The 14,593-nt window shown below is 59.2% G+C and overlaps 2 protein-coding genes across 3 annotated transcripts; both read left to right on the top strand.

Annotated features, from left to right (window-relative positions):
• Positions 3,275-8,004, top strand: LOC100518330 (serotonin N-acetyltransferase). 2 transcript variants are annotated; one of them, XM_005656911.3, is made up of 4 exons: positions 5,597-6,161; positions 6,523-6,762; positions 6,960-7,114; positions 7,476-8,004. In XM_005656911.3, exons 2-4 carry the CDS (start codon positions 6,600-6,602, stop codon positions 7,779-7,781), a joined length of 624 nt encoding a protein of 207 aa, XP_005656968.1. In that variant the 5' UTR covers positions 5,597-6,161; positions 6,523-6,599; the 3' UTR covers positions 7,782-8,004. The 2 variants fall into 2 exon arrangements, with proteins under 2 accessions (XP_005656967.1, XP_005656968.1); XM_005656910.3 differs by having other exon boundaries at positions 3,275-6,762.
• On the top strand, positions 11,486-14,475 carry LOC110255264 (serotonin N-acetyltransferase-like). The gene is given in 5 exon segments (XM_021066585.1): positions 11,486-11,733; positions 12,469-12,561; positions 12,564-12,710; positions 12,908-13,062; positions 13,424-14,475. Coding segments are annotated over 5 exon segments (816 nt in total). The 5' UTR covers positions 11,486-11,618; the 3' UTR covers positions 13,730-14,475.

Genomic DNA, 14,593 nt, shown 5'->3' with positions numbered 1-14,593 from the left:
GGGCCTGAAGCTCCTTCTACCCTGCAGTGAGTGTTGGGGGCTCCAGGCTGCCTTCAGCGCTGGGGGCTTTGGCCAGGAAGGCGGGTGGGAGGGGAACCATCCCAGGGACTGCCAACCCTCAGCAGCTGGCCAGAGCAATGCCTTTGAGGCTCCCACTCTGGGTTGCTCTAGAATCTCGGGCTTTGGGAGTTAAAAGGGCTCCTTTTGGAGTTCCCCGATGGCCTAGCAGTTAAAGGACCTGGTGTTGTCACTGCTGTGTCTCTGGTCACTGCTGTGGCCCAGGTTCAGCCCCTGGCCTGGGAACTTCTGCGTGCCATGGGTGTGGCCAAATGAATAAATAAATAAAAGGGCTCTTCTTGTTCCTGGAGCTTTACCCCTCCTTGCACTGATGCCCTGGGAGAAGCAACTATGGACCTTGCCCAAGGTCACCCTGGAGTAGAGTCAGAATCAGGCCTCAGAGCAGCTGGCCTTTGGCCATTCTCACTCCCGACCCCAAGGATGGACGGCCCTCCACTGGGCGAAAACTTTGTGCTGGGGCGACAGTGGAGACGTTGAGCCATGAGTGAGAGCCGAAGATTGGCAGGCTCATCCTTCTTTCCTCCTTCCTGAGGATACAGGGGCGCCAAGGATAGCAAATCCGCCAGACCAGCCTGCAGCACAGTAGGGCCGCTATGACCTAACCAGGCCACACTCTTCGCCAGCCACTGCCAGCACCAGCCAGCCCCAGGTGCAAAGAGACATCTTCTCCCCCACCTGTTCCTTCTCTCCCAGAGCCTTCATCCAGCTGGTCGGCAGCATCACCCACCTGGGTACCAAATTGGCCACCTGGGAGTCAGCCCTCAACACTGAGCCCCACAAGTCATCAAAGCCCAGGTCACAGTCCATCTACCCCCTTTTCACACACTCCCAGACCTGGAACAGCCAGGAGCAGCTCCACGGGGGTGTCAGAGGGTGGAGCTGGAGCAGTGGCGAAGGGTGAGGTTCTGCAGTTAAATGAATGTGGGTTTGAAGCCTGTGCTGCCCCCGACTCACTCTGTGACCTTGGGCAAGTTATTTTACTTCTCTGAGCCTTGGTTTGCTTTCTGTAAAAAGGGACTAATAACAGCACTTACTTAGGAGTTCTGTTGTGGATCCGAAGTAATGAATCCGACTAGTAACCATGAGGACGCGGGTTCAATCCCTGGCCCCACTCAGTCGGTTAAAGGATCCGGTGTTGCTGTGGGCTGTGATGTGGATTGAAGACAAAGCTGGGATCTGGCGTTGCTGCGGCTGTGGTGTAAGTCGGCAGCTGCGGCTCGGATTCGACCCCTAGCCTGGGACCCTCCATATGCTGCAGGCGGGGCCATTAAAACACACACACACACACAAAACAAAAAACAGTGCTTACCTGAGAGGGCTGTGGCCAATTTGACTGACATGATGAATAGAAGGTGTTTTGCACCTGCCCGTGCCAGGTACAAGCCTGATCAACATTAGCTGCTGCCATTCCTTCACCTCCGTCTCTTCCCTAAACATTCCTGTCGTTTCCTCGCCACCTCGTTCCCAGGAGAGTGAAAATGTAAGCATGATCATCTGACCGCTGAGCTTTTTCCCGTGGCTTTCCACGGGACACGAGACGGAGGCAGGGAGAGGCCTTCACAAACCCATTCCTTCCACCCACCTCCAACCTACCTACCACTTCTGCACCCAGTGCCCGGAGCTGCTCACTCCAGGATCCCGACTTTTTGGTGCCTTTGTGCCTTTGCTTCCCTGTCTGCTTGGAATTTTTTTTTCCCTCTGCTTCAACCCAAGATTTTACCTAAAGAACCCCTTTTCATCTTAGAATACCCAAGGGGGCGCTTCTTATCCATGAGGAAGCCCCGTTTCTCCCACTTATTCCCCACTTCCCTGGTCAGACCCGTCTGATTAATTTATTTCCCTCTATTCCAACCATTTGTTTGCATGCCTTTCTCTCCTATGGGACCAAATCTTCTTTGCACGTTGGTACCAACGTCCAGCACAGGTCTGACCCACGGTAGGTGCACAAAAGATGTCTGTGGAATGACTGAATGAGAGCTAACCTCTCTCAAAGGTCCCAGATGTGCCAACAGTCCCTGGGACTCCTCTGTCCCTCCTCAAGTCCCAGCTCTCCATTTGTCCTAGACACACCCCACCCCCACAGGCACACTCCCAGCACACACACACCCACTCTCGCCCTGCTCCTCTGCGCTTGCACACTCACGCACATGTGCTCTCCTCCTCCCCCACTATGAGCCTTCGGTTTCTAGATCTGGGCTGCCCACTGCAGTGCCCCCCAAAAACATGTGACTTTTGAGCACTTGAAATGTGGCTTGTCTGAACTGCCATGGGCTATAAGTGTAAAAACACACTGGGAGTTCCCGTCGTGGCTCAGCAGGTTAGGAACCCAACACAGTGTCTGTGAGGTTGTGGGTTCAGTCTCCGGCCTCGCTTGGTGTATTAAGGGTCCAGCATCGCTACAACCTGTGGCATCGGTCACAGATGCAGCTCAGATCACAGTCGATGTGGCTGTGGTGTAGCCGGCAGCTGCAGCTCCGATTTGACCCCTAGCCTGGGAACTTCTGTAGGCCTCAAGTGTGGTCCTAAAAAGACAACAACAATGACAACAAAAAGGAGTTCCCATTGCGGCTCAGTGGGTTAAGAACCTGACACAGTGTCCATAGGGATTCAGATTCCATCTCTAGCCTCGATCAGTGGGTTAAGGATCCAGTGTTGCTGAAAGCAGCGACATAGGTCACAGATGTGGCTTAGATCCCATGTTGCTGTGGCTGTGATATAGGCCAGCAGCTGCAGCTCTGTTTCAACTCCTATCCTGGAACTTCCATATGCCACAGGTGCGGTCCTAAAATTAAAAAAAAAAAAAAAAAAAAAAAAGCACTGGTTTGGGAGACTCAGTGGAAGGGGAGAAAAAAACCAGAATATAAAATATCTCTTGGACTTCCCATGTGGCTCACAACATAACTACTCGGTGTTGCTTCTACAGAATATAAAATATCTCCAGGAGTTCCTGTCGTGGTTCAGCAGAAACCAATGTGACTAGGAACCATGAAGTTGCGGGTTCAATCCCTGGCCTTGCTCAGTGGGTTAAGGATCTGGCGTTGTGAGCTGTGGTGCAGGTTGCAGATGTGGCTTGGATCCTGCGAAGGCCAGCAGCTACAGCTCCGATTCGACCCCTAGCCTGGGAAGCTCCATGTGCTGCAGGTGGAGCTCTACAAAGGCAAAATAAATAAATAAATAAATACAATATCTCCAATAATTTTTATATTGATGACTTGTTGAAATGAAAATACTTTCTATATATTGGGTTAAATACAATATTATTTTAAAGTCAAGTTCACCTGTTTCCTTTGGCTTTTTTTTTTCTTGTGGCTACTAGAAAACTGAAAATCACAAATGGGGGGTGGTCCCAGGATCTTTCTGCTGGACGATGGGGCTCCAGATGCTCAGGAAGCCATAGGTGCCTTCTTTCTCCAGGAGGTGGCGGTCTCTCCCCATTTTTGACACCTCCATTCTAGAAAGGTCTGGAAAGTTCCTGGGGAAATGGCCTGTGTAACAAAGCAGGTATTGAACCCTAAACGGGACAGGGCCACAGTCAGCCCTGCAGTGATGTCAGCCTATCCACGCAAAGGAGGCGTCAAAAGAAACCCACAGGAAGTCAAGGAGCTAAGTGCCACCTTCCTCAACAGAAGAATCAACACCTAGTTGATAGATTCTTGCTCTAGGTACCGAGTGCGTTACCACGTGTTCAGTGAAATCGCTGTTTTCCAGGCATTTCTAGGCCTTTGAAGGAGATGGGCATGCAGTGGACACACTGTGGTGCCCAGGCCAAGTCCACCTTTAGGTCCAGGGAACACGTCCCACCTGCTGAGGCTCACAGCTGCAGTTCCTCCCCAGAGATGGTTCTTGGCTGAAAGAAGATGCCTCGTCCAGCCAATGACTGTCCCTACGGAGCAACAAAGTGTGGCCCTCTGGCCTCAGGCCGTGGTCCCAGGGAACAGACTATAATGGAGTCTGTCCCTGATCCTGGCCTGCTAAGGAGGACCTCCCTCGCCAGTGGTGGGTAGAATATTCTGGCCCCTGGCATGCTGCAGGGGTACAATCATTACAACGTTCACGGACAGGGAACTGGGATGGGATAGCAGCGAAAGGAAAGGCAGCAGTGTGAGAAAAATCTCAGGTGTTTCAGGAGCATGTCAGTATAAGAACTGTAGGTGCACCTGGCCACTCCTGGGGACAGGCACCCTGGGCACAGACAGCAAAAGCCTGGGCTTGGGGTAAAATCCAGAGTGTTTCCTTGGCAGCAGGTAAAGAAGCTCACATCCTGAAGTTGGGGGCGGTGAGAGAAGGAGCGGGCCAGGCTTGGGACGGAACCAAAGTAACAGAGCCCCAGGGGAGGGGAATTCGCAACCTTAGGGAGTCAGGCAAGCCGAGGGGCTTCCTGGTTGGGAAGAAGAGGGATCCGAGACAGGTGCGGGTATCTGGCTGCTGTGACTGCGCCCCTCCTGATAGGGTGGCTCCAGACAGCTTGGAGGAAGGGATCCCGATGTCCCATCCGGTGCATCTGTTGAGACCCCCTAGGTTCTCACGCGGGAATTGCGCTCCGCTGGAGGAAGCTGCCTCAGCAGGACGGATGCAGGGCCACGAGGCCTGCCCCCTGCCCCCTGCCTCCATCCAGGCGTCTCTGAGGGGCTTTTGGCTCCTTCTGCTGTGAGCCGAGGCCTCTGTAGCAACGGCGTCATCACAGCCCAACTTCTCCCTCTGCCGAGCCCTGCTTCCCCTGCTCCCCGCCATGGAGGCGGGGGTGGGGAGGTGTGGGGGGGTGAGACTCCCGCACTTAATTCTCCAGCTGAGTCTCTGTCCCCAGGGAACCTGCTAGTGACAGATTAAGGTTGCTAAGGTAAATACGATTAGGCAAGATGTGCTCGGTGCCAGGTGTGTGGGGCACATGTTCAGAGCAGGGGAGGGGCGAAGAGAAGGATGCCCCCCAAACCCGCGGAAAAATGCAAATAGATGCTCAAGCACCTGAACGGAGGGCTGCCTTCCCTGCCTGTCGGAGCCTTTCGGCTGCTCTGCCTGGAAAGTTGGGGTCTTGGAGGCATCATCAGCACTGGGGACCCCCTGACCCCCAGGGCCTGCCACTTCATCTCCTGCAGTGGGAACCGGGCAGGATGGAGGTGGGAATGGGGAGCAGGTGGGGCTCCAAGTGGGAAGTTCCTGGAAGCCCCACCCCACACCCCGCCTTCTAGATGCATCTGAGCTACCCCAGACTCTGCACTGGAGGTGGGGTCAGGTGGGATGAGGTTGGGGGGCGGGGAAAGATGTCTCCAGGCCCCCAGACCCTCCAGTGGCTCATTATACCTTTGACCACCACCCTCTACCCTGCTGTCACTCTGTTTTGTCACTATGAATTTGTTCCTTTTTTTGCTTTTTGGGGCCGCACCTGTGGCACATGGACGTTCCCAGGCGAGGGGTTGAATCTGAGCTGCAGCTGCCAGCCACAGCCACAGCCACAGCAATGACAGATCCAAGCTGTATCTGCGACCTACACCGCAGCTCACAGCCATGCTGGATCCTTAACCCATTGACTGAGGCCAGGGATTGAACCTGCGTGCTCATGGATACTAGTCAGGTTCTTAACCCCCGAGCCACAGTGGAAACTCCACAGTTCTGCATTTCTAATTGAGCAAATGCTGTAGATGGTAGTACTCTCGGGCTGCCTGAGCTGGAAGGACCCTCAAAGGTGGGTTTGCCCAGGCTCCCAGGGGGCAGAGAGTGAGTGCCCGCGCCAGCCAGTTGGCGGCAGGGCAGGCATTAGAGTGGGCCCACGAGGCTCAGCCCCGAGCTTTTCCCCCCAAACCCTGGGACCTCAGCCCACCGCCGTAATCCTCTGTGCGCAGTGTCTGCGTGCGGGTCCAGGGCATGAGGCTGCCGCAGCCCCGCTGGCTTCGTCCTGCCTGTAGCGCAGAGGCGGGGTGGGTGGGGGATTAGACATCTCTGAGATCAATGTCACGTGCCGCCCGGCCACTCAGCTGCACCAGCCGTGAGCCCGGGAGTCCAGATTTTTCTGGTTCCTGAGCCTGTGGACAGCTGAGGAGGGACTGGTTGTGTGGTGGGAACGCTGGAGCCCCTGCCCCACAGTCCTGGTAAGCGGGACCCCTGTCTCTGGCTCCCAGCCTTCAGGAACAAGAGTGCCCTGCTTGGGGCTTGGAGACTCGGGGAAAGAAGATGGAGGGGGAAGGGCAGACACTGTGCAGACCATGCAGCTTTGTGACGCAGGGAAGGACTCCTCTACGGCTTGTCCCTCTGCAGGGGTTCGTGGGAGAGAGACAAAGAAAGACCTGGGGACCCAGTGAGAAGGGACAGGGCAGGAGGGATCCATGCAACCTGTAAGCTTGCTCCACCCAAGCCCCCACTGCAGATCCACTACCAAGAGGGCAGATGCCCCACCACCCTGGACGCTTGGCAATGAGGACCAGACCCCTGACCATCGCTCCTCGCCAGCAGGTGCCGAGGGGCCTTCCTCACCACAGAGGCCACTTCTGAAGCTGGGCCACCCCCACGAGTTGGCAGCAGCAGCCAGGATGTCCGCTCAGACCAGCCACTACCTGAAGCCCAGGCCCCTGAGCCTGCCACCTACCATCCCAGAGTCCCCAAGCCGCCAGCGGCGCCACACACTCCCCGCCAGCGAGTTTCGCTGCCTCACCCCGGAGGATGCTGCTGGCGTGTTTGAGCTCGAGCGAGAAGGTGAGCAGCCCCCTGCAGGTCCGGGTCCCTGCTGGGCTCTGCCCCCGTGGCCTGTGGGGAGAAGACCCTGGAGTCTCCTTTGCTGTGGGGGAGGGGCTGGGGGCTGGGGGCTGGAGAGAGGTGCTCGGTGTGCCCTGGACCCTGGGCACCCAGCCCAGTGACCACAGAGGCACTGCCAGAGCCTCCTCCCTCCACAGCCTTCATCCCTGTCTCGGGCACCTGCCCCCTGAACGTGGACGAGGTCCGGCACTTCCTGACCCTGTGTCCCGAGCTGTCCATGGGCTGGTTCTTGGAGGGTCGCCTCTTGGCCTTCATCATCGGCTCCCTGTGGGACAAGGAGAGAATCACTCAGGTGAGGACAGGGGGGCAGAGATGCCCAGCCCTGCAAAGGCCCGGAAGAGGGGCCACTGCCTCCAGCCCACCCCCGGCCCCTGGCTCCTCCTGTTCTCACAGAGGCAGTGGGTCGGGGAGAGGGGCGGGGATTCCTCCTTCCCGAAGCAAGCTGATGAGCACAGGCGTGGTCCTCCAGGGCTCTGGGGTCCCAAGGCCCTTGAAGGAGCTGCCATGGGGCTGGGGATGGAGGGCCCACTGAGAGCCCTCCTTGGGGGACGGGGAAGCTAACTGGAGGCACCCAGGCAACACCTGCCCTCGGCCCGGGTGGGGGTGGCTTGGGATGCAGGGTCCACAGAGGTGATCTGGACTCTTGCCCCCAGGAGTCGCTGACGCTGCACAGGCCCGGGGGCCGCACAGCCCACCTGCACCTGCTGGCCGTGCACCGCGCCTTCCGGCAGCAGGGCAAGGGCTCGGTCCTGCTCTGGCGCTACCTGCACCACCTGGGCAGCCAGCCGGCCGTGCGCCGGGCCGTGCTCATGTGTGAGGCCAGGCTGGTGCCCTTCTACCAGAGGTTCGGCTTCCGGCCCGTGGGCCCCTGTGCCGTCTCCGTGGGCTCACTGGTCTTCACGGAGATGCAGTGCTCCATGCGGGACCTCGTCTCCCAGCGCAGGAACAGTGACTGCTGAACTGGCCGCCACGTGGGGGGCCCACGGCCGGTTGCCTGAGGTGTGGGGAGGCAGGCTGGGGGGTCCTACCCTGTCCCGGTGTCCCCTTCTCTGCCCTGGCCTTCCCCCAACTCGCCCCGGCCCGAAGGGAGACGGGGACGCCCAGGGGGTCGTGGAGAGGCTGGGGACTGAAATAAAGAGATGGGGGGGGCCGCTGCTCCTGCCAGGCTGCCCTGCTGGGGCCCGAGTCACGTGTCCTCCAGTCTGTCTGCACCAGGCCCTCCGGAGCCCCCCCATGCCAAACGGTGCCCCAGTGTGTGGCTGTGCCGGTTAACTGGGGATCTTGGGAGGCCTCCTGCAGCCCTGCCACGGTGTCCTCACCAAAGGAGCCAGGTGCTCGGGGGCCCTTCACCCCCCCAGAGCCAGGGCTGCCCCCTCCCGGCCTCAGCCCTGGAATGGGGGTAGTGGGCGCAGAGAGGGGCAGGGCCGCCCCCCAGCTCACCCCCACCCCAGGCAGCCTGAGTCCTCTGCCCCCAGTGACAGTGGTCGTGCCCCATCGTGCGTGGGCTGAAGGGCTGTGGGTTGAAGGGCTCTGAGGGAGGCCCAGGGAGTGGACAGATGCTGAGCCACCCCTGGCACTATTTCTGCCAGGAAGGCCCTTCCCTGGGTCCAGCTGGCCCCTCCGGATCCTAGGAGGGGAGGAGAGACAGGAAGGGGTAGTGGTGTGCAGGGCTGGGAACCCCAGCTGGGGGGGGACTCCTGGGCCCTGAGCTTTGGAGAAGCACATGTTGGGGGGGAGCCAGCCTGGGGCTGATGAAGGGGGGCCATCTCCTGAGGACTCAGCCTTTCCTGGAGCAGGGGAGCTCCTGGGAGCAGGGCCTGGCCCTTTGTGGTCTCGGGGTGCAGGTGGGGAGCCCGGCCTCAGCCCCATTCCCCTATGCTCAGTGCTTGGTGGGAGCAGCTGTGCCAGCCCCACCGGGCAGGTGGTCAGTGCAGCACCTGCTCCAGCTCATACTCTGGTTCTCCGCCCTGGCTGCACAGGCTGATCCCCTGGGGAGGGTCTTCCCTCCTGAGGTCCTACTCAAGAACTTTAAAATCCAAGTCTCTGGGGGTGACAGAGGTATTCAAATTTTTTAGAGTTCCCGCGGGATGCCAATGTGTAGCCAGGCACCACAACCCCTGGTCTGAAGCAGGAGTGTTGGGCAGGTCCCAGGCATGGCCGGTGAGGTCAAACCGGGATGGATTTTACAGGTTTCCCCCGCCATCCGAAAGTAGAGAGTTCTTCCGCAATTTTTCATAAGCCACAGATAGTATAAAGTGAAGAAGTATTTACCATTAATTGATATGGAAAAATTTCTGAGTGATCTCAGACCCCCAAAATAACCTACCAAGTCATAGCAAATAACACACAAAACCTAAAATGACACTAACACACAGTCAAAGCAGGACTGATCGGATGCCTACACCGCCTGTATGAAACAGAAATAATGTACGCACTCTAGTTTCACTCACCAGCACGGGGAAGACGGCGAGCGCACGGGGAGGCCGAGGGGTGATGATGATGGGGTGCTGGGCTGAGTCACGGGGGGTTGGGAGGTTATGGGAGACGGGCGTGCCGGAGAGAGAGGAAGGTCACCTGTTAACATCTCACCATCCACCTGAGCGCATCAGGCTGGGCGGGTCACGGATGTGTCTGCCCGCCTTCGGGTCGAAGGTTAAAGGTCACTGTGTGGCTGATGTGCCTGGTGAGGAAGATTCGAAACAGGACAGGATACTTGACTTCTGGGTAGGTAGTCATCAGGCAAATCCTCCCGAAACCTACGTGGCCCTTCAAAATCTAAGCCCTACTTTTCTGCAATTCTTGCAACACTGTTTTTTTTTTTTTTTTTTTTTGTCTTTTGTCTTTTTAGGGCCACACCCATGGCACTTGGAGGTTCCCAGGCTAGGGGTCTACACCACAGCCCCAGCAATGCCAGATCCGAGCCGCGAGCTGCGGTGAAGGTCGTAGACACGGTGACCTACACCACAGCTCACGGCAACACTGGATCCACAACCCACTGAGCGAGGCCCGGGATTGAACCTGCAACCTCATGGGTCCTAGTTGGATTGGTTTCCTGCTGTGCCATGGCAGGAACTCCCATCTCCTGCTTGTCTTTACTTGGGCTTTTGTTCTTGTGTTGAGTTTACTTATTGGGTTCAGTCTGCCGGCTGTACAACAACGGCTCAATGCTATTTTCACCTTTTTCCATAAAAGCAAAAATCTTCTTTTGGTTAGTGAAAACAGACGCTAGTGTAGGTCTCTGGAAGAGCCAAGTGGCATCATGTGGACTTTGGAAAAGAGGGGGGTACCCGGAAAGGGTTTGGGAGCCGGGGGTTCCGGCCCACCCCAGGCTCAGCCAGCCTCTTCCCTGCGCCCTGGTGCAGGCCTGCGGTTCATCCTGGTTCCCTGGCTGCCTTTTCTCAGGCCTCTGCTGGCCACTTCCCTTCTCAGACCTTTACAATAGGGTGGCCAGATAAACTACAGGACATCCGGCGAAATCAATCTCAGATAAACTCTTTTTTAGTTTGTGGATGTCCCGAGCATCACGAGACACACTCGTCTTTTAAAAATTATTTGTGGTTCTCGTTATGGCTCAGCGGGTTAAAAACCTGACACAGTGTCTGAGGATGCGGGTTTGATCCTGGGCCCCGCTCCAGGCCTTAAGGATCCCGCTTGCCACGAGTGGCAGCGGAGGTCACGGATGTGGCTCGGATCCCGCACAGCTGTGGTGTAGGTTGGCAGCTGCGGCCCATATTTAATCCCTAGCCTGGGAACCTCCATATGCCTCAGCTGCGGCCCTAAAAAGACAAATAAATAAATAAATAAAATGGGGCAGGGCTGTCATGTGGGTTAAAGGGAACTCTGAGCCGGGGGTCAGCACCTAGCAAGCGCTATAAATGGTAGCTCTCTTGGCTGCCAGAGCTGGCAAGGCCCTCCGAGGTGGCCTTGCCCAGGCCCCCGGGGACAGAGGGTGGACACTGGTACCAACTTGTCAGTACCAGAGCCGGGGCTTGAGTCAGATCCATGAGGCTTAGCTGTGTTAAGAAAGAAATGACAGGCCCCAGATGGAGTCTCTTAGGCTAAGCCTGCGTCAGCAAGCGAAGGCTGGACACTTAAGCCCACGGCAGTTTCAGCCTCTCAGGACTGTAATGGGAAACCAGTCAGTCTGGAATTTCCCGGTCAGTATCAGAGTCTTAAAATCTGCCCCACAGACTGTACCTGCTCTGTCCTGACCCCCTGCTCCCGGCCCCGCCAGCCTATGAAAGTCTTGTCTTTTGTGTGAGGCCTGAACCTCCTCTGTGTTCACTAGATGAGATGCTGCTTGACTCATGAGTGCCTGAATAATGCCAGTTTGTTCTTTTCTTGGTCTTTTTAGATCCTCACCAGTGGCATATGTAAGTTCCCAGGCTAGGGGTCAAATAGGAACCCCAGCTGGCAGTCTACACCACAGCCACAGCCATGCGGGATCTGAGTCGCATCTGTGACCTACACCACACTTCACGGCAACACTGGATCTTTAACCCAGGGCTCGAGGCCAGGGATCAAACCCACATCCTCATGGATGCCAGTTAGGCTCATTACCACTGCGCCACGACGGGAATACCCCAGTTTGATCTTAGAACTGACCCGGTTGGTGTTTGTTTGTTATCAGCCCCCAGTGCTCTTCCCCACACACGCTGGAGTCTCGGTCAGCGCTGTCACCCCTCCTGCATCCAGGGTCTTATCCTTACAAGGCAGGGACAGGGCATGGCCTGCTGGCTTCGTCCTGCCCGACATCACGTGGAGGTGGGCGTTTATACTCAAAATCTCTGAGAACCATGACACGGGCTGCCCAGCCACACCTGCTACAAAAGCCTCTCACTCAGAAGCCCTGCGTTCACCTGACTCCGGCGCTCGCGCACAGCCTCTGGGGTTACTGGCCCTGCCGTCCTGGTGAGAGTGGGATCCTGTCCCCGTCTCCCAGGCTGCAGGCACGGGAGCACTGGCCTGGGGCTTGGGGATGTGGGAAGAAGGTGGCAGAGGAAGGGCAGGGCGGCAAGGAGGCCCCGGGGCGCTTTTTGTCATGGGGGGACTGCAGATCTGCAGGGGGCCATGGGAGAGACCCCAAAGGGTGACCTGGGGGCCCGGTGAGCAGGGACAGGGGAGAAAGTGTCTCCTATGCCCTCTGTGCCCTGTGTGGCCAGGGCCCAGCCTGAGGCCATCTGGGTAAGGTGGAGGGTCCCTGAGGACCCACTTTGAGGAAGGGGCTTTTGCTCCAGCGCTGCCTAAAAAGTTCCCAGCCACACCACCTTGCACCCAAGGGGCCCGAAAGTCTCGCTCTGGGCGGGTAAGACACCCACCTCCCAGCCCACTGTTGCACTGACGTGGCGGAGGCTCAGGCTCCTTTCCTTCTTGGGCAGCAGACTTGGGTGCCCTAGGCTCCACCCTTGAGCGCTGCCTGCCCTCTCCTGGGGCACAGATGTACCCCGAGGGTGGGGAGGTCAAAACCTGTAGGTTTGGAGGGGCTGTTCCCCGGGGGCTTCTGGCTCAGAGGGAGGGCAGGAGAGAGCCCCAACGACCCTTGGGGCTGGCCCTGCTCCAGGGTCACTGCCAAGAGGGCAGATGCCCCACCACCCTGGACGCTTGGCAATGAGGACCAGACCCCTGACCATCGCTCCTCGCCAGCAGGTGCCGAGGGGCCCTCCTCACCACAGAGGCCACTTCTGAAGCTGGGCCACCCCTGCGAGGCGGCAGCAGCAGCAGCCAGGATGTCCACTCAGACCGCCACTACCTGAAGCCCAGGCCCCTGAGCCTGCCACCTACCATCCCAGAGTCCCCAAGCCGCCAGCGGCGCCACACACTCCCCGCCAGCGAGTTTCGCTGCCTCACCCCGGAGGATGCTGCTGGCGTGTTTGAGGTCGAGCGAGAAGGTGAGCAGCCCCCTGCAGGTCCGGGTCCCTGCTGGGCTCTGCCCCCGTGGCCTGTGGGGAGAAGACCCTGGAGTCTCCTTTGCTGTGGGGGAGGGGCTGGGGGCTGGGGGCTGGAGAGAGGTGCTCGGTGTGCCCTGGACCCTGGGCACCCAGCCCAGTGACCACAGAGGCACCGCCAGAGCCTCCTCCCTCCACAGCCTTCATCCCTGTCTTGGGCACCTGCCCCCTGAACGTGGACGAGATCCGGTACTTCCTGACCCTGTGTCCTGAGCTGTCCATGGGCTGGTTCTTGGAGGGTCGCCTCTTGGCCTTCATCATCGGCTCCCTGTGGGACAAGGAGAGAATCACTCAGGTGAGGACAGGGGGGCAGAGATGCCCAGCCCTGCAAAGGCCCGGAAGAGGGGCCACTGCCCCCAGCCCACCCCCGGCCCCTGGCTCCTCCTGTTCTCACAGAGGCACTGGGTCGGGGAGAGGGGCGGGGATTCCTCCTTCCCAAAGCAAGCTGATGAGCACAGGCGTGGTCCTCCAGGGCTCTGGGGTCCCAAGGCCCTTGAAGGGGCTGCCATGGGGCTGGGGATGGAGGGCCCACTGAGAGCCCTCCTTGGGGGACGGGGAAGCTAACTGGAGGCACCCAGGCAACACCTGCCCTCGGCCCGGGTGGGGGTGGCTTGGGATGCAGGGTCCACAGAGGTGATCTGGACTCTTGCCCCCAGGAGTCGCTGACGCTGCACAGGCCCGGGGGCCGCACAGCCCACCTGCACCTGCTGGCCGTGCACCGCGCCTTCCGGCAGCAGGGCAAGGGCTCGGTCCTGCTCTGGCGCTACCTGCACCACCTGGGCAGCCAGCCGGCCGTGCGCCGGGCCGTGTTCATGTGTGAGGCCAGGCTGGTGCCCTTCTACCAGAGGTTCGGCTTCCGGCCCGTGGGCCCCAGTGCCGTCTCCATAGGCTCAGTGGTCTTCACGGAGATGCAGTGCTCCATGCGGGACCTCGTCTCCCAGCGCAGGAACAGTGACTGCTGAACTGGCCGCCACGTGGGGGGCCCACGGCCGGTTGCCTGAGGTGTGGGGAGGCAGGCTGGGGGGTCCTATCCTGTCCCGGTGTCCCCTTCTCTGCCCTGGCCTTCCCCCAACTCGCCCCGGCCCGAAGGGAGACGGGGACGCCCAGGGGGTCGTGGAGAGGCTGGGGACTGAAATAAAGAGATGGGGGGGGCCGCTGCTCCTGCCAGGCTGCCCTGCTGGGGCCCGAGTCACGTGTCCTCCAGTCTGTCTGCACCAGGCCCTCCGGAGCCCCCCCATGCCAAACGGTGCCCCAGTGTGTGGCTGTGCCGGTTAACTGGGGATCTTGGGAGGCCTCCTGCAGCCCTGCCACGGTGTCCTCGCCAAAGGAGCCAGGTGCTCGGGGGCCCTTCACCCCCCCAGAGCCAGGGCTGCCCCCTCCCGGCCTCAGCCCTGGAATGGGGGTAGTGGGCGCAGAGAGGGGCAGGGCCGCCCCCCAGCTCACCCCCACCCCAGGCAGCCTGAGTCCTCTGCCCCCAGTGACAGTGGTCGTGCCCCATCGTGCGTGGGCTGAAGGGCTGTGGGTTGAAGGGCTCTGAGGGAGGCCCAGGGAGTGGACAGATGCTGAGCCCCCACCCCTGGCACTGTTTCTGCCAGGAAGGCCTTTCCCTCGGCCGGGCTGGCCCCTCAGGATCCCCACCAGGTGAGGTTGGGGGACCACAGGAGTCCAAAGATCCGACCCCACCCTCCCCAGGAAGTCCCTGAGCCCCTCTACATGGCCACGACCCAGTTTCTGGTCCAACCAAATCCCCAGGAAGTTCCGTTGTTTCCCACGGTCTTTGGGCCACGCCCCTGCCCGTGGGTGACCTGCCACCCCACCCGCCGAAT

The sequence above is a fragment of the Sus scrofa genome, chromosome 12 (genome assembly GCF_000003025.6).
Source record: "Sus scrofa isolate TJ Tabasco breed Duroc chromosome 12, Sscrofa11.1, whole genome shotgun sequence".
In the NCBI taxonomy this organism is placed as follows: domain Eukaryota; kingdom Metazoa; phylum Chordata; class Mammalia; order Artiodactyla; family Suidae; genus Sus; species Sus scrofa.
The sequence above is the reverse complement of the archived record's forward strand: the minus strand, read 5'-3'. Positions and strand labels throughout refer to the sequence as shown.

Coding starts and splice junctions, on each gene's coding strand:
- LOC100518330 (XM_005656910.3), top strand. CDS start 6,396: ATGCAACCTGTAAGCTTGCTCCACCCAAGCCCCCACTGCAGATCCACT. Junction 6,763..6,959: donor GTTTGAGCTCGAGCGAGAAG/GTGAGCAGCCCC, acceptor CTCCCTCCACAG/CCTTCATCCCTGTCTCGGGC. Junction 7,115..7,475: donor ACAAGGAGAGAATCACTCAG/GTGAGGACAGGG, acceptor TCTTGCCCCCAG/GAGTCGCTGACGCTGCACAG.